This window comes from Mastigoproctus giganteus, chromosome 12, assembly GCF_048544385.1.
Source record: "Mastigoproctus giganteus isolate SK-2022 chromosome 12, ASM4854438v1, whole genome shotgun sequence".
NCBI classification, from domain to species: Eukaryota; Metazoa; Arthropoda; class Arachnida; order Uropygi; family Thelyphonidae; genus Mastigoproctus; species Mastigoproctus giganteus.
Window position 1 is genome coordinate 135,721,839 of NC_143586.1, and position 19,581 is coordinate 135,741,419.

Consider the following 19,581-nt stretch of genomic DNA (forward strand, 5'->3'; position numbering starts at 1 on the left):
TATCTAGATGAAGGAACCAATGGGTGACAGTGATTATAATATATTGATGTTTGGTATATGTAAAGATATAACTATTGTCAAGGATAAGGATTTTGTTTTTTTACAGGCAACTTTTTTAAAGACATTTTATAAATTAATTTCACTGGAACCAACTGATATAGCTAATTTTTGTTTCAATAATTGTTAATAATTGCAAATTCTAAATGTGAAGCGTTCAGAAAAGTAATCATAAAAGCTACTAAGCTTTTGGTAACAACTAAGAGATATTTTTCAAGGTTTAATCCTAAAATTTATGTTAGATGAACTGATGTGACTAGTGCCAGAAAAGAAAAATACATTGGATGATTATAATTTAGCATGGATTATAAATTCTGGTTGTACTTGATGTAGGATTCCATGTTCCCATCACTAATGGGATTAGGTAAGCTAAGGCAGATTTGAGAAGTCATTGTCTAAGAATGCAAAGAATGCTTTGTTTATATTACACTAGTTCAAAAGCAATGAACAACATTGGCCAACCAGATATGAATGGCTTAACTATTGATGACCCCGTTCAAGAGTTACTGAGAAATTTAATAAATGTTTTACATCTACATTCACATTTAAAGAAGTTTAGTGATGAGAACACCGGAAGAAAACCAAGTTAAGTTGAAGATATATGATTTTGTTATTGTAAATATTATTTGTATTAGTATTAGCCATACAGTGCAAGGAAGCCACAGGCTTTTGGTGTATTGCCCCCCAAAAAAAAGAGGAGGTAGATAAGAAAATGCAAACTATGCACTTTCTCCTCCTCATGTAGATATTTATCCAACTGTGCTTTGAATTTTCCCTAACTGTCAGCCTCAATCACGTTTAAAGTTTTTAAGGATGATTTTTATGTTTAAATTGTTCTTTACATCCAGCTCTTGAATAACTTGTCAAAAAAAAAAGCTTACCAGGTTAGTTAAACATGATTTTCCCTTAACAGAACCATGTTGTGTTTTTCAGAATGCCATTTCTATCTAATGTCCCTGGATTGCACTCATAATCATTGCCTTCAAGATTTTCCCTGCCAATGAAGTTAGACTAATTGGTCTGTAGTTACCAACTTTGCTCTTAGACCTGCCTTTATGTATTGGCAATACTTTATCACTTCTCTAATCCAAAGGAATCTCTCCTGAAACCACTGATATTCTCAAAATTAACCTCATTAGTTCAGTACACTCTCCAGCTGCATCCCTCAAAATTATTGGCTATATGCCATTAACTCCAGCAGTCACACTTTCCTTTAGGCTCAAATTTTTCTAATAAACAGTCATCTGTAATTTTGAAATTGCTAATTTGATATGCCTCTATCTCTCCTCAGCATGAAGTTTCTTTTGTCAGTAAAAACTGATGCGAAGTACCTATTCAGTTCATTAGCATCAGCTGGGTTATCTAAGACTTTCCTACATGCAGTACACAAGGGTCTGATTTCATTAGTTTTCTTTTTTTGTATTCATATACATAAACTCCTTATTTCCATACTTTGCTCTCATAGGGTCATTCCATGACAAGTGGCCTAGGGGTCCCTGCTCGACCATCTTCAATTTTTTTGGTACTTGGTGTGGATGTTTAAACAGGTTTCAAATGAAGCTGTGAAAAATTTCAGTTCAAAATATAGTATGCTTGAGGCACCAGCACCTTTTTTGTGGAGGTCACTTGTGTTATGAGGAATAAATCGCAAAAAAATTTCATAGTTTTAAGTGTTGCTGTTACATAACGGTGAGAGGTAGTGCTCTGAAACTTGGTATACCTAGTTAACTTTTGGCAGAGAATGCAAAACTTTTGGTGTCCAGAATCAAAAACCTTCACATTTTTTACAATGCAGTCTAAAACTGGCACCAAAAATTTGTTGCGACAAATTTAAGCAAGACTTTTTAAAGTCATAACTTTGAAATAAAAACCTTTGGTACCTTCTTCTTTGGACATTCCACTTACCAACTGCATGAATTCAGCCTAACTAAATATGAGCTCTTATACTTGTTTTCTGGCTGAGATATTTTCCTTCAAAGATTGACTCAAAATTTGAAAGTCAAATTTGACCTATCTTAAGGGGCAAATATCTTAATGTAGGACATTTAAATTCTCTCATTTTGCCACCACTGGAAAGAGCAGAGTTTCAGCTACAAGGATCATAGTTTTGTTTTTTTTTATGTGAACCCCAAACACGAGAGGTATTAGAACCTATAGTACTTAGTACAGTGCTTGTGTTGGAGGTTGAGAAGACGAAAGATATTTGTTGACATCGGACTTGAACTTCTGTAGATTGTAATTTTCAGGAAATACGTATGAAGGAAGGTTATTCCAGAAAATGGCAGTTGAATGAATAAATGAGGAAGATGAAAAGTTGGTTCTGTGGGTTTGAAGTTGGACAGGAAATAGATGTTGGCTGGTGGCGGCACGTGTTTGGACTGTTTTGAAAGAGAGAGCGGGAATTATAGAAGCCAATTCAGAAGAACAGTGCCCATGGAAGTATCTGTAGAAGAGGCATGCAGCAGAAACAGTACGTCTATGAGAAAGCGAGTGGAGAGACTCTGTTAGAGATGAATCATTAATTAACCTAACTGCCCTCTTCTGAATGGAATCAAGAAGCCTGAGAGAGGTTTTGGGGGCACCACCCCGGATGTGGGAACAATATTCCATGGCAGGGCGGATTTGCAATTTATACAGAGTGAGCAGCTGTTTGGAAGAAAAGTAACGCCGAGAGCGAAAGAGAAAACAAAGTTTTTTAGATGCAGAGGAAGCAATATTTGTAATGTGCTTGTGCCAAGAGAGATTAGAAGTCAGGGTAATCCCCAAAAGAGATATATCATTTTGCCTAGAAATCGGAGTGTCACTAAAGATAAGCATAGGAGCAGAAGAATCCTTTTTGCCAGATATAAGACAAGACTGAGTTTTAGAAGGGTTGAAATCAACTAAGTTGTCTTTGCCCCACTGGAGAATTACCTGAAGATCTGCATTTAAGGAATTGGTAGCAGATTTTTGAGAAGTTGAAGCTGATTGAGCAGGACAAGGTTTCTCAAAATGGAAAGTGGAATGCAATGTGCTATCATCGGCAAAACTATGGATAGGATTTCCAGTCAATGGAAGAAGGTCATTAATATACAAGAGGAAAAGAGTGGGGGAAAGAATTGAACCTTGGGGGACGCTGGCATTAGTGGAGAAGTTAGAAGACAGAGAGCCATCTACCAGCACCCTCAGTGAGCGATAAGAGAGAAAACTGGATAATCAATTACTAAAAACAGTTGGCAAACCATAAGATGGAAGCCTGTTTAGAAGAACTTTATGCCAAACATGATCAAAAGCCTTTGAGATTATCTGTTTTGTGTCTTTGCACTTAAAGCCTAAAAAGTAAGCCTAAACATCAAGTAGTTTTGTGCCATATTGTTATTTTGTGAGATCGTTTTTGTTGCAGAGCACTTCCTTAATCCTGCCGTATATTTAGAATAATCTTGAAAAAGGATATATTGCGGAATATTATAGAATATTCTTGATTTCCAAAAAAACCAATGAACATTCTGGAACTCTGGAATATTCTGGATTCATACAAAAAAGTATAAATAGATGTTTGAACCATGCTGTTAGTAATGTGTTTTTTCTTTATGATGAACAGTTTGTTTGTTTATTTTGATCCTATATTTTTTATTGTTTCACTCTAATAAAGTTAAGTTTTCATGCAGAAACGTCCACTTATTAGTCAGCATGAAAGCCATGGAATCAGAAGATTTTGCTGGAGATAAACTGGACTCGTGCACCATCAGTCATATGGATAATTCTAAATATCATGTGCTATCCTATACATGGAAAAATGGGTTAAAATTATTTAAAGAATTTGAATTTGAAGAACAACGGCCGATAGGTCGACTTTGTGGATTAAAACTGGGTGAGAAGACACCAATTTGTCTACACCATGAAGCTTTTTGCTTTTGACAAAATTTGAATTTTTGCAGCGTTCATGTTGCAATCCTTTCCAGAAGGAAAATCATATGATGAAAAAAAGTTTACAACCAATTGATTTGTCAATGGCAGGCTACCTGAAAGACATGAAACCCGGCAAGAAGCTGTGCCCATCATGCCGAAAAGAGTCATTTATTTTTTTTTATTTATTATGAAACCTCAAACATGAGAGGTATTAGAATCTATTATAGTACTTAGTACCGTGCTTGGGTTGGAGGTTGAGAAGACGAAAGAAGATATTTGTTGACATTAGACTCGAACTTCTGTAGACTGTAATTTTCAGGAAATACGTATGAAGGAAGGTTGTTCGAGAAAACAGCAGTTGAATGAATAAACGAGGAAGATGAAAAGTTCGACGGTAAATGGATATTGGCTGGTGGTGGCACATGCTCAGACTGTTTTGAGAGAGAGAGAGCGGGAATTATAGAAGCCAATTCAGAAGAACAGTGCCAATGGAAGTATCTGTAAAAAAGGCATACAGCAGAAACAGTAGTCTATGAGACAGCGAGTGGAGAGACTGTATTAGAGATGAATCATTAATTAACCTAACTGCCCTCTTCTGAATGGAATCTAGAAGCCTGAGAGAGGTTTAGGGGGCACAGCCCCAGATGTGGGAACAATATTCCATGGTAGGGCGGATTTCCGATTATACAGAGTGAACAACTGTTTGGAAGAAAAGTAATGCCAAGAGTGAAAAGAAAGTTCTTTAGAAGCAGAGGAAGCAATTTTTGTAATGTGCTTGTGCCAAGAGAGATTAGAAGTCAGATTAATCCTCGAAAGAGATATTTCATCTTTCCTAGAAATCGGAGTGTCACCAAAGATAAGCATAGGAGCAGAAGAATCCTTTTTGCGAGATATAAGACAAGACTCAGTTTTAGAAGGATTGAAACGAACTAAGTTGTCTTTGTCCCACTGGAGAATTACATGGAGATCGGCATTGGAATTGGTAGGGGATATTTGAGAAGTTGAAGCTGATTGAGCAGGGCAAGGTTTCTCAAACTGAAAAGTGGATTGCAGTGTGCTGTCTTCAGCAAAACTATAGATAGGATTTCCAGTCAATGGAAGGTCATTAATATACAAGAGGAAAAGAGTGGGGGGAAAAAACTGAACTTTGGGGGACACCAGCATTAGTGGAGAAGTTAGAAGACAGAGAGACATCTACCATCACCCTCTGTGAGCGATCAGAGAGAAAACTTGATAACCAGTTACAAAAAACAGTTGGCAAACCATAAGATGGAAGCTTGTTTAGAAGACTTTTATGCCAAACACGATCAAAAGCCTTAGAGATGTCAAGAGCAACTGTTTGTGTTTCACCAAACCTTTTCATTGAATTTGTCCATAAATGGGTAACATAAGCCAGAATATCACCAGCGGATCAACACTAACAGAATCCATACTGGCGATCGTTTATCAGACAGAAGATTCTAGGTAGTTTAAGAGTTGGTGGTTAATTGATTTCTCCATTACTTTAGAAAGAGTAGAAGTAATTGCAATAGGACAATAATTGGATGGGAGAAATTTGTCACCTTTTTTAGGAACTGGCTGGATATGGGAAAATTTCCAATCAGAATGAGAAACATCTTTGGAATAAGAAAGTGAGAAAAGGTGGCAAAGAACAGGAGTAAGTTCAGGAGCACAGGTTTTGAGAACAAGTGGCGAAACACCAACAGGACCTGGAGCTTCCTTAGCATCAAGATTCATCAAAATCCCTTTGACATCCTTTTGTTGGAAGACAACAAGAGGCATTGAATGGAACGTGTTGGGAATGGTGTGAGGTGTTTTACCAAGATCAATAATACAGGAGTTGGAAGAAAAATGGGATGCTAGCAGGGTAGCTTTATCCTTGGCTGAAGTGACAACAGAACCATCTGGTTTTGACAAAGGTGGGAGTAGAGTTGAGAAAAAGTTGCAGCCAATAGCTTTGGCAAGAGACCAGAATGCTCAGCTACAATTAGGGCAAGAAGCAAGCTTTCTACTCTTAGCCTGTTCAAAATCTAGTTTGGACTGGTTAATAAGTGCTTTACAATTGTTGCGAGCTTTGATGTAGGCAGAAAATGAAACTGAAAAATTGGAAACAAGCCAGCGATACGCAGCATCCTTCTCTTGAACAGCCTTAGCACATTTTTTGGAAAACCAAGGGTTAGATAGAGGGCGAGATTTTAAAGTGGTGTGTGGAATAAAGGATTCCAATTCTACTAGAATAGTTTCACTTAGATGATCTGAGAAAATGTTGACATCAGAAGTTTTGAAACAGTAATCTAAATCAGGAAAAGAAAAAAGAAATCTTGCAGGTCATCCTATTTTTGCATTCTTGTAATGCCAAACAACACGAGGTTGGTAATAGCCATTAGATAAAGGCTCCATTTGGGAAGATACAATCACTAAGTTGTGATTTGAGGTGACAAAAGACCACTCACTTCAACCATATACTTAGAAGGGTTGTTTGTGAGAAAAAGATCAAGAGTGTTGGCTGTATGGTTAGGATTGTCTGGTATTCTGGTAGTTAAATGAAAAACCTGTGCGAGGTCATTAGTAATTGCAAAAGCCTCAGCATCTTTACCAGCTGGGTCTGTGTGACTAGAAAATGGAAGGTAGTTGTGAACATTAAAATCACTGAGGAAAATTACCTCACTGTTAGGAAAGTTGGACTGGAGAAAGTCAAGTTTCAAAGAGAGCAAGTCAAATAGCTCCAAATGATTAGTGGATTTGGGAGAATGGTAGTGACAACAGATGAATTTGACAGAATGAAGTTGAGAGATTTTAAGCCAGAAAACATCGAAAAGAGGAGATTCCAAATTACCAAGTCTCTGAGAGGGAATATTGGAATGGACATATGCAACAGTACCACCTTTGAGACGAAAGAAATAGTACAGCAAATAATTTTGGCAACTGAGATGAGCAGTAGTTGAATCAACCGATAACTGAGATTCTGTCAGAAAAAGTACATGGGGTTTCGGAGACTGCAAGTGGAAATGGACTCGTTGAGATTAGAACTGAGACCATGTATATTTGTGAGATGAACAAGGAAGTGTTTGGGAGGTTTAGATCTTTTCACAGATAAGCTTACTCTATTAGTTTGACAATTCATGGTGTATTCAATAGTAAGAAAAAGTGGGGTGGGGTGTCATGATGTATGAAATAATGGAATTTTTGTATATAGTGTACACATGCTAAGAATATACTCAGATCCTCACATAATGTGGCCTCGACAATGCCCCCAGCATACACACTACTCGGTCTCCCTCCAGTCACTATCTGGCAGAGTAGAGGTAGCAAGGTTATGCACTAGCTGATCCGGAAGCTTCCTAGAAAGTTATCAATAGGTTCAGTCCAGTGTACTAACTAGTGGCCGGCCTGCGAAAACTGTTTTAGAGCAGTACCCTCAAAATGTAAGGAAGATTGGATCTTGCCATGATGTCTATCATAACCTCAGAAGCCATCAGTCATACTTCATGATGGACAAGGTGGGGAAGGGTTGACTGGAACTTAGCTCTGGAGACTAAACATGGGTTCCACCACTTCAAGCCTCCAATAAGCAAAGTGGTGGTATTGCACCAGTTGATGAGAGTTATCTGCCACCTAGTATTGCCTGGTAACATAGAGGGGTGGCATTTCTCCATGCGGTGTGGGGGCCACACCTCGAACCCTGCTTACGTTGGTTCACACCTGGGTAGTCACCCGCAGTGTGCTTGCACAAGGGGATTATACCCAGGATTACTACCATTCCCACCGTCGTGAAGGTGCAAGCAGAGGATTTGGTTGTCAGGCCGTCCGGACTTTGCTGAAATTGGGTCCAGTTTGACTTGAGTGTCACTCGAATATCAGTTTCATCAGCGTTTTAGACTCCCAGGTTGCAAGCACAGCTTGTCTGGCATATCTGAGAGAATGTCTGTGACAACCTCAAGCAACAAACAGCTAAAAAGCAGCAACAGGAACATCAACTTCATCCAGATCAGACCATGATGACGAAATGCATGTAACTGAAAGCTTGAACACTAGTTTGATGCCTATTGGTATTTCTCCTCTGAAGTTTCAGCAAATGGCTAAGAGACTCACAAGGCTATGAGTTATGCCAAAAAGAAAACAAGTCAAATACAAGATGTAATTGCCAGAAAAATTGCATCTGTTGTTTGGTGGCTTGGATCAAAATTACATCATGGACCCAAGTGTAAGTCATCAGTGTGGAAATTGCTTAGATTACTGAGCTGCTGAAAGAATTGGAAGGAAAGTTGATGGTATCAAGTCATTTAGAAAAATTTCAAATATTAATACTAGCTCCAGTTAGTTGGTCCATAAAGAAAACAATGGAAGAGTTGAGTGTCCCAGAAAGAATGGTGAAGAAAGCTAGAAAACTTAAAGCAGAAGAAGGAATCATGGCCATACCTGGAAAATAAGCACTAGCCATGGGGTGCCTCCATAGCCAGGTGGGCAGGAGCAGCAGCACATACTTCTTGATTAGACCTGGGGTTCGAGCTCGTGCCCACCAAATACGGAGGATGCGGAAAGGTCAGGGGATGACCACTGCATATCCCCGGAGCAATATGGCCTTAGTTGCTAATGCTCCTAAAAACCAAAATAACAAACAAACATAACTAGCCATGGCAAGTCACCATGTGATGGAATTGGTGGAACAATAATGCGTTTGGTAGCATGTGCAAGTCTTCAATGCCTAATTGAAAACCAAATCCCGACACCCAGAAACATGTTTGAATTTTGTGACAAGCATGTGACTATAATAAAAGTCTGTTTTGTTTCTAAAGAGGAAATTGAGCAAGTAAGGCCATTTCAAGAGAAAAGATTCATAGACGGTCATACTATTGCTGGAATAAGAGAAAATCATCACTTCATTCCTATTGATGCAAGACAGATTCGTGTTTGCAGAGTATCAAATAACACGCGATCATTATTTGTAGCTCGTGTGCATCAGACTAGTGAAACCAATATTCAATATGTGCCAATTGTTAATTTACAACCTGGCCAATACATTGCCTGTATTTATGACAATAATTGGTGGTTGGAAATATTTTTGAAATTTAATTTGAAGAAATTGATGTATTGGTAAATTTCATGCACCCTCATGGAGTAGCTCGCTCATTTCACTAGGCTGCTAGACAAGATGTCTGCTGGATTCCTGAACAACAAACTATTACCAGTCTTCCAGCACCAAAAACAACAACAATGGGATGACTATACGGGGTGATTCACTACCTGTGCGACAAACTTGCAGGTGGTGTAGGGGGCACAAAGACGAATCGGAATCACATAGCATTGCATGATCCGGAATGTCTTCGTCATGCGGTAGAGAACATTGAACGGGAGGTCGCGTGAACAGCGATCCCGCTGGAGGTCGGCATTTGCGAACTGTTTCTGTTGAAGAAATCAAGTAGCAAAAGTCCTCCGGAGTGGATAATCAACAGGCTCCAATGACTGGATGCGTTGCAGATGGTATGAACTCATTTAGTTTGTTGACAGTATCCTCCATACAGTGGATTGGGAAATACCCAATCGTTGGCCTATCGCTTGAGTACTCATACTCGGATTGCCTTCTGCAAGGCGTAGGACATTCTCCTCATTGTCTGGCATCCTCGTCATTCGCTCTCGATTCATGGTCTCTCTCGTGAAACAACCAGTCTCACGTAACCTTCTGTGCACACGTGCGAAAATCATATGATGAGGAGCACCCCTGTGCGGGAAAGGTTCCTGGTAGAAGCGCAGAGCAGTGTGCCATTACAGTCCGCAGCTCCACACGCGAGGTGCATGTCGGCCAGTTCAACGTTTGAATACTCGTCCATACTACTGCCTCAGTAACTGGTTCGCAAATTCTGACTTCCAGTGGGATCGCTGTTCACGCGACCTTCCGTTCAACGTCCTCTACCGCATGACGAAGGCATTTCGGACCCTGCAGTGCTATGTGATTCCGATTCGTCTTTGTGCCCCCTACATCTCCTGCAAGTTTGTCGCACTGGTAGTGAATCACCCTGTATAGCTTGCCTGAAGTAGTAATATCAACCATCAATGAAAAATTCCAGTCCATTACGAAGCAATGATTCAATATCTTCGCACTCACTTGCATATTTCAAATTTTATTGTGTTTTAAATAAGTTTTGTTGCTGTTATAACTTCTTTCAAGCTTAGAAACCAATAGAACATCATCTTTATGCTTGGAATCCTGAATAAAGACCACTTTTCAGGCTTGAGAACTTGCACTAAAGAAACCCATGCAATTTCTTTTCTTGCCATTTGAACCCTCATTGTAAAAAATACAGATCTCTTTGTGCATTGGCAATATATCCTTTCTCCTTAAACCAAAGGCAGAGTAATTGCAGAAAATTTCACTCTTGTAAATGCAATAGTTCTGTCCTTATTGAGATGTGAAACTTCACCATCAAATAAGTATGCAAATATTATGTGGAAAATATAAAATGTTTAAGGCCATTTTTTAGGCCTTAAGTAGCCAGATACAAAACTGGAAAACCATTATTCTTGTTGTTTAAAACCTACTCTTTCCAATGGTGGCAAAAACGAGAGAATTGAAGGTATCCCCACAAACTTAACTTTGTGGGGACACCTTTCAAAAGTCTTAAATTTGTTGCAACAAATTTTTGGTGTCAGTTTTAGACTGCATTGTAAAAAATGTGAAGGTTTTTGAGCCTGGACACCAAGAGTTTTGAATTCTCTGCCAAAAGTTAACTAGGTATACCAAGTTTCAGAGCACTACCTCTCAATGTTGTGCAACAGTAACACTTAAAAAAACTTTGAAAATTTTTTGTGATTTGTTCCGCATAACACAAGTGACCTCCACAAAAAAGGTGCTGGTGCCTTAAGCATACTATATTTTGAACTGAATTTTTGCTCAGCTTCTTTGGAAACCTATTTAAACATCTACACAAAGTTTCAACAAAATTGAAGATGGGTGAGCAGGTACAGTCTTCAAAATTAGGCCACTTGACATGGAATCACCCCATAGCCGTTGCTTTCTCATACTCAGGCCTGACTCCCCTAACCTTCTCTGTGGTACTGTTATGGATCACCTTTTAGCTATTGTAGGCTTCAGTACCTTCCCTTGCTCTGTACCTTCTCTATGCTGTGTTATTCTGCCATATTAGACTGGCCAGCTTGATATTAATCCATCTTGGCATTCTCCTCGTGCTATATTTTCTTAAGGATATTGATTTCTCCATTATTTTAGAAAAAGTAGAAGTAATTGCAATAGGATGATAATTGGATGACAGGGATTTGTCACCCTTTTTAGTAACTGGCTAGATATGGGTAAATTTCCAATCAGAAGGAGAAACACCTTTGGAATAAGAAAGTGAGAAAAGGCAGCAAAGAACAGGTGTAAGATCAGGAGCACAGGTTTTGAGAACAAGTGGAGAAATACCACCAGGACCTGGAGCTTTCTTAGCATCAAGATTCATCAAAATCCTTCTGACTTCCTTTTTATGGAAGACCACAAGAGGCATTGAATGGAGCGTGTTGGGAATGGTGGGAGGTGTTTTTACAAGATCATTAATACACTGTATTCAGGTTTGGTGGGGGTACGTCCTAACCCCAACTGGGTTCAGCAAGTTAATTCTATAATTTTTACTCTAATTACAGTGCTGAAACTCGCTATAGTTGGAGCCAGAACTGTTTTCTTGAATTTTTCCACTTCAATTTTAAAATATTTCTATTCCAATTCACGCAAACGACAAAAATGTGACATCAAGTATGCATTTTTTTAAGCCTTTTCAATTAATATTTCTACTCCTCCGCCCTAACCAGCCTAGAGCTTATGAAACCCGACATTTGATTTGTTTCTTGATGTAAAGTGCGCGAATTTGTTTACAGAGTGGAGAAGTTCTCATAAACAACTTCGTCGTTCATGAGCGAACCGTAGGAAGTGTGTTACCTCATATCGTCTCCACACAACTACATCTGGACGACTAAGAAAAAATAAACGAAAGACAAACTCTTGTTTTTTTTGTTATTTGGTTTTTAGGTGCATTAACAACTAAGGCCATATTGCTCCAGGAATATGCGGTGGTCATTCCCTGACCTTTCCGCATCCTCCGTATTTGGTGTTGATGGGCTTGAACCGCGGTCTAATCAAGAAACGTGTGCTGCTCACTGCTACTCCTTCCCACCTGGCTATGGTAAAAAAAAAAAATGCGCCCCAAAAAGACAAACGCAAGCTACTCTTAGTTGACATAAGAAGCAATAAAGCAAAACAGTTGCAACAACTGTTTATGAAAGGCAAACAGATCGTATTTCCTTTCTTCAATGTGTATTGCACTATGAACAGAAAATCAAGGAAATTCATCTGTTGGAAAAGGGAAAACTGGTGTAAAACTGATAACACTGCAATGCGCATTTGATAAAAAAAAGTTTGCTCTATTGTAATTGCTTTTAGTAAACAATACTGGAACAGCAGTTTCCTGGGTTTGATCTTCTAACGAAATTTCAAGAAAATATTTCTATTTATAGCTGTGTTATAAACTTCGAAAACTGGTATGCAAAAGAAGAAAAAAAAATCCTCTGCTATGAATAATGGATTGTTTCTTGAAATGTGTATTGTTCACAAAACTGCAATATTTTCTAACAATACAAATCACGGGCTGCTCAAAAGGTATTGTTAGAAAACATTTGCTTGTTACGCTTTGATGTCAACACAAAGGGAGAAATTCTGTTTTAGTACAGAAGCCGAATAAATTCACTATTCACAGTCATATGCTGTTCTGAGCTGCAATAAAAAGATAAACCCCGCTGAAAAATAGATTTACTCCCCACTTCTCTTGTTTTACTGTCGTTTTAGGCAGCTGAGCAATTTCACACAATTAAGTCCTGCTAAATGCGGTGGGGTTTCTTGTATTCTCTCTCTCTCTCTCTCTCTCTCTCTCTCTCTCTCTCTCTCTCTCTCTCTCTATTTTGGGATCTCTGACCATGTCGTCATCCCGGAATATAAACAGAAAATATGTTTGTCAGAATGCTGCCCACCAATTATCAACTCTTTTACTGACCTTCTAATGTACATTGTGTTCAAATAATCCTCTTTGCAAAATTCGAAAGTGCTACATCAGTTAGGAGCAAAAACTGTTTCCCCCAATATAACAAATTACTTTAGGTACAATAAAGGACATCTACTGATGATTTTATTGACTGGAAGTGTCCACTATAAAACATCTGTAAAAGGGTGGTCACTCAAAGGAGAGTAGCCATAGTCATTTGTATTCAAGGATAAGCTATACAGCGATGTTTGAAATGTATAATGCAATTCACTCGCTAATATTTCCAGACTTATTATTGTGGATTTTTTCTCAAATTCGCATCAGACTAAAATCGGATTTATTAGTACTTCCGCATCCTAGGATGAACTGACTAATTAGAACTTCAGCATCTGTGATGAAACGTCATGCACACCGATATCGTTGGCTACAGCAATAATGTAAAGAAACGAAGCAAAATATTGTAACAGAGCTATAATGCAAAATAATGTTAGAAAGTAAAAATGCAAAATATTCTCTAAAACAATTGCAGTAAAGCAGTTTTTTTTTAAAATCAAATGCACACCGGACCAAATCAGAGTAATTGCAACTTCGGCATCCTAGGATGAAGCTGACTTATAGCTGCAATGCTATTTTTGTTATTATTTTTATTTATTTATTTTTGTTTTGTGTTTTTTGTATGGGTGGCTCCTAGAACAAAAGTTCATCTCTGCCTCGTTGCTCTGTTCAGTTTTTACGTACCGTCAAGGTAAGGCCAATGTGTGTCGTGTGGAAAAAAAAAAAAATTCATCCCATATAGGAATATCCCATGTTGGATGAAGACAGATGAAAAGGAAGGCAAGAGAGAGAAAAGTTTTTCATCCTGCACTGGAAAAAGTGACAGGAAAGAAAAACTGTTTGTGAGCTTGTGTGTGTTCTGTATTGTGATGTTGTGTTTTGGCATTTGGAAGCAGTGATCACCTGGACGACTGCCTCCAGGTACTCGTCCCTAGCAGAAAGAGGGCCAAGGCCTCCCCTACTATCTGCATGCCCTCCTCCCTGGGAAACTCATTCCCCAGGGAGGAAAGAAAAACTTGTATAAGATGAAGAGAGGCAAGGAGAAAAGAGGCCTAGGGAAGCTCCAATCCAGGATGGATGGATTGCTAGAACAAAACAAGAAAAAATAATAATCAAATTTAATAATAAATAAAATAAATAAAAGTTATAGCTCTGGACCTTTGACAATCTCCTGGCCTTCTCCCTACCAAAGGGTATTTTTATTTCTCTCTCTCTCTCTCTCTCCCTCTCCCCCCCCTCCCTAGGGTTGGACTAGAAAGGGTGGATTCCCTCCCCTAAGGAGTTCCCCCCCCCAAGTGAATGAAGGGAACTGGAAATTTCAGGAAAATGAACTTTGTTTTCCTTCATTTGGTGAACAGCTACTCTGTCAGTGCAAGAGAGGTGACTTTATTACAGTTGCAGCTCAGAATGGAATTCAAGCATCGAAACACATGACATTTTATGATGAATTTTTCAGGCGTGTGTGTGATAATGAAAATTCAATTTTTCTCTTGAATTTTTTTGATGATATCAAATGCATATCAAGGAAATATTGAAGTATTCAATAACAATTACTTACAATTTCCTAATCCATCACTATGAGTAACGGATTATTTTCACAATCTGTTACTAGTAGCGCATTTTTCTCCTCCCTCCCCCTGCTTTCAGCTTTCTACTCTTAGCCTGTTCAAAATCTAGTTTGGACTTATTAATAACTGCTTTACGATTGTTGCTTTCAAGGTATTCCATAATTCTAATGTATTTGCCCTCCCTCTGCAGTTAATAGATGCCATGTAGTGCCTTAAACTGCCATAATCCCCTTTTGTGAAATTAAAACTCCTGCCTCTAACTACTGCAAATTTCTTCATTGTCCAATTAATGATTGATCACTATCTGCCAGTGGTTCCTCTACTGTAAGCCCTATGGTGTTGTTTGATTTGTGAGTAATGATGAGATACACCTAGTATTTTCACTAACATACCAGTACAAATAATATAGTTTTAAAAATTTTGTTCCCCATGGTGAGTTTCCTTCCCACTTACTCCAATTATTTAAGGCTGATTGAAGTTGCCCGTGATAAGGTATTCACGCTTGTCCATTCCATTTGCCTGTTGAGGCTCTTGTCATACTCTTCCCGGTTCTCTTAGAGTGGATGTAAATTACTCCCACTCTCATTATACCTTTGCTTCTAATTAACTCACGCCACACAAGTTCTGTTCTGACAGGTGTAACTCCTGACTCAGCAAAAGCTCTTTCGTGCTCAGGCTGCTTTTGATAAGAAACATGAACCAGCTACTCTTTTGTTCTTTTGTCTTTCCTAAATACATTGTAGTGGAACTTGTCATTCCAAATTTTCATGTGACAACATGTTTATATTAGCCCTGTTACGTCAGCATTAGTTGTCGTAATCAGGAGTTTGAATTTGCCCTTTTTATTGAAAATACTTCTGTCATTGCTCGAGACACAGTTAAGACTAAGTATTCTGCTGTGGTTTGAAACTATGACATGCCCTCTTGAAGTTATTTAGGCTTGTTTTCCCCTACTATATCTTCCCACTCATTTGAAATGCTGTCAGCCTCAGAACATTTTGCCAATATCGGCTGATTCAGTAACAAACAAGAATTCTTGAGATGTGTGCAAGCATTACATTAAAAAACATTATGGTTATTTTATGCTATAGGTTGAAAACATATTGAAGTGATGACTGCATCAGGTATTACGAAAATATACACTGTATACATCATACCACCCAGCAGTATTATTGTAAAAATAACACCCACTTGGGTGTTATAATTATCTGAAATTTACTGAAGTGTTGTTTATAAAACTGTTCTTAACTTCCCAGAGCTCGGCAGATAACAGTTGCTCAACAATGGCGTTTTCAGTTTAGTTTGGTTTGCATATTGCTTATGTGCATTTTATGTCCCAGTAATGGATTTTAGCTTACTGTGTAGCATGTAAGCCATTTTAAATTTTTATTATTTATTTATTTTTATTTTTTGGAAGTAGCCTCAAAGAGATCGAGCAAGTCAGCTAGTACTAATAATGCAAAGAAGGTAAATTCTATTGGCAAAAATTTTTTGTTGCAAACTAAATTGGGCATTCTATAAAGACTGGATTTGGATAAGCACTAGGTTTACACTGCACATAGTGATTTTGAGCGACTTGAAAATCAACAGTGTCATAAGCTAAGCTGTTTATGTAATTATAGTATGCATATAAGGTGCTGCAATTTTAAAGTAAGCTTTCTTGCATTTTATTGAACATATACTGTACTTACATTTTGCCACCTAATATATGTATATTTTAAAAGTTTATATTTAAAACTTTTAAAATATATTTAATACTGTGATATAGTGAAATGTTATCTTAAAATTGACCAGAAACACTAGTCATGCCAACCAGTTGAAATTATGTGCATATTATTCTATAGATAAATCACTCCCGGCTTAGCACAGATTCACTTAGCACTCTGTTTTCATGGCCCCCAGTTAAAGTGTGCTAAGTGGGGGACTCCTGTAAACTACATAAGCAATATTCCAAGTACGGTGCATATGTGCCTCTGTGAGGATGACCTATTTGTGCCATTCTAAGAACATGCCTTCTGTAGAGTGACAATTTCATCATTGAATAAACTGCTTCTACGGAGGTGCTTCCGTAGCTGGGTGGGCAGGAGCAGCAGTGCATAGCACATGCTTCTTGATTAGACCGGGGATCGAGCCCGTGACTGCCAAATACGGAGGATGCGGAAAGGTCAGGGAATGACCACCGCATATCCCCGGAGCAACATGGCCTTAGTTGCTAATGCGCCTAAAAACCAAACAACTCGAGCTTCTACGGATGAATAATAATGGCTACCAATTGCCCAAACAAAGTCACCATACATTTCCATAGTAGGCGGAAAATACATCCTGATCCTGAATTACAGAGTGAGGAGGGTCTGTAGTAACTCTAACTAACAGCATTCAATTTATGGGTTTAATTCTTGACAGCAAGCTTAATTTTTTAGAGCACATTAAATGTGTACAAACAACCTGTTTAAAGAAAATGAACATGCTCCAAGTAATCTCTGCCATTGCATGGGGTGCACGTCATGTCACCCACTTTCATTTTTATCTGTTTCTAATTAGATTCCATCTTTATCATGATATTCCTGTATATAATTCTGCTAGGGAAAGTGCACTAAGGTAGATTGATCCAATTCAACATAATGCACTCAGGATTGCTCTGTGAGTTCAGAACATCTGCAGTTCATAGTTTATGTATTGAAGCTCCTAAACTGCCATTATTCATTCAGAGAACAAGCTCTTATTGACTTCGGCAGCAGAAATCCAGTCTCCCTTCTGCTCCTATTTGGCCATACCTGTTTGATCCAGAGTGAGCCATCCACTACAGAAATCAACTCAAAACAAATAAACCTATTGATCATCAGGCTACGTGAGTTAGAGGAAAATTGGAAAATGCATCTTTATTGCAAAATATATGAAGAAACGGATAATGCAGTCTCTTCTCTTGCCATCCCGCGACAGTTGCTTCCACAAGTGGAGAAAACAATCCCTAAACAATCTGAATAATAGTTAACTGCATACAATTCATGCACCGAATTATGCATTTTTCACTGAGATATTTGAAAATATTTTAGTGCTGTGGTCTGCTAGTCTATAAAATGTCAATAAAATCTTTTCTTTGTTCTTATTTTGGTTTTTTTTTTTTTTTCTTTTTTGTCCAGTGTTAGAAGACCACAATTATTGTCAAAAAATCAAAAGTCAAATATTTATACATAAATGAATAATAAGAAAAAGTGTATGAACATCTTAATTTTTTCTCTTTGCACTTTGGACCAGTCAAGATTTACCAAATCAGATAGCTAAGGTTAACAGGTGCAATCTGATGATTTACAAGGCTATTTCTCGTTACCCCACATTAAAACTTTCTATTGTTAATTAGAAACAGATAAAGGATGACATCATGCACTGAAATAATGTTTTACAAGTTTTAGATGCTTGTGAAAGGGTTAAGAAATCGCCACCAATTTTTTTTTGTTTATATTTAAAAATTTGCTCTTTTTCAGGACTGTTTTGAGTTATGTTTTTATAATAGCAAAAAATATGATTATAAATGTTGAGTAAACATAAATATAAAGTGACATAAAAGGAAAACATTTATTCCTGATAAATAAATGTCTGATTTTTTTCATTTAATAAACAGTTTTTTTTTATTTTTTTATTGTAGGGCCTTGATAGTGATAGGCTACGCATTAATCCCATTGGAGAAGACAGAGAGGGTTATACATATTGGTACTTTTTTGGAGTTAGACTATACAAGGAAGGACCTCGGTGTACTCCACGAAAAATACAGAGGTGATTTATTCTTTCCACTACCTTTCAGTAATTTCTATAAATTTATGAATAAACTTATATATTCAGTTATATATCCTGTATGCATATAACAAAATTGTTTGGATCTCATATTTTAATAATGAATGAAGTATTTATCTAAAATCTCTCAGTTCATAACAAACCATTGTGTAATCCTGCTATCTTGGAAATTTTTAGAGATGAACAAAAGGTCCACTGGAAATGCAGAAAGAATTGCTCTGAGGTCCTATGCCTATAGACAGATTGCAGTTTAACATAACTAAATCTCAAGCCCTCTCCAGCAATGTCTATAACAACTCTAGATGTGATCAGAGGATTTTCCTAAAAAGTCTGTTTGGATAACCAGACACTCATCTTGAGTCCTAGTCTAGTAATCAGATTTTGATCATCTTTTCCCCTACTTAGTGATTTCGTTTTTGGTGACTTCCCACCAGCATCTATCTAATTTGGCATTCTCTTTTTCATGCTTCAAACTCTTAATCAGTTCCTCTGACTATTCTGTCTTAAAGCCTAATGGCATCTTGAACTTCTTTCTTAAAATTGTAGCTTTTCTTTATATTGTATATCTTAGTTGACTTTATACACCTAGGTTCTTGCTATGGAACTGGTTCCCTCTGAAAAAGTGTTAGAGGGAACAAGTAAAGGTGTGTGTGTGTGTGTGTGTGTGTGTGTGTGTGTGTGTGTGTGTGTGTGTGTGTGTGTGTGTGTGTGTGTGTGTGTGTGTGTGTGTGTGTGGTTCCTTAGTGTTCAAATCTGATTAATCCAGAGGGAACTTTAGATCCATTTTGATTTTTTCCTCTTTAAATGAGGTTGAATGAAATATGCCTACTTCACTTAATCTCCGATGCATAAGCAACATAGCAGCAGAATAAATATCAACTTCGGTGTTCTTTGCTGGGCAGCATAACTGCATTTGACCTGGTCACTATTTGTCCTTTTTTTTTTTTTTTTTTTCCAGGCTACTTCCTTATTTAATCAAAGAGCTGCTCCTTGGTAGAACTTCAATTTTTTAATTCATAATAATTCTCTTTGCTTTGGACCAACCAAGATCTATCTCAAGGTGGAGCTGGAGCTCTCTTGAGATATTCTTCTCTGCTGTCTTATACTTCTTGCATAGTTACCCATAGTTTCAATGTTATGCCTTTAATATCTTCCTGCCGTTACCTCTTCCTGATGTCGAGGCTAACACAAGTGTCCATTTT

At 37.8% G+C, this 19,581-nt stretch overlaps 1 protein-coding gene across 2 annotated transcripts in view; it reads left to right on the plus strand.

Annotated features, from left to right (window-relative positions):
- LOC150077445 (chromatin remodeling regulator CECR2-like) overlaps positions 1–19,581 on the plus strand; it is a 285,275-nt gene that overhangs the window by 81,975 nt on the left and 183,719 nt on the right. For both annotated transcript variants that reach the window (XM_090386312.1, XM_090386313.1), the window contains exon 5: positions 18,234–18,361. In XM_090386312.1, coding sequence (XP_090242438.1) covers positions 18,234–18,361 — 128 coding nt within the window. The remainder of the gene's footprint in view (positions 1–18,233; positions 18,362–19,581) is intronic.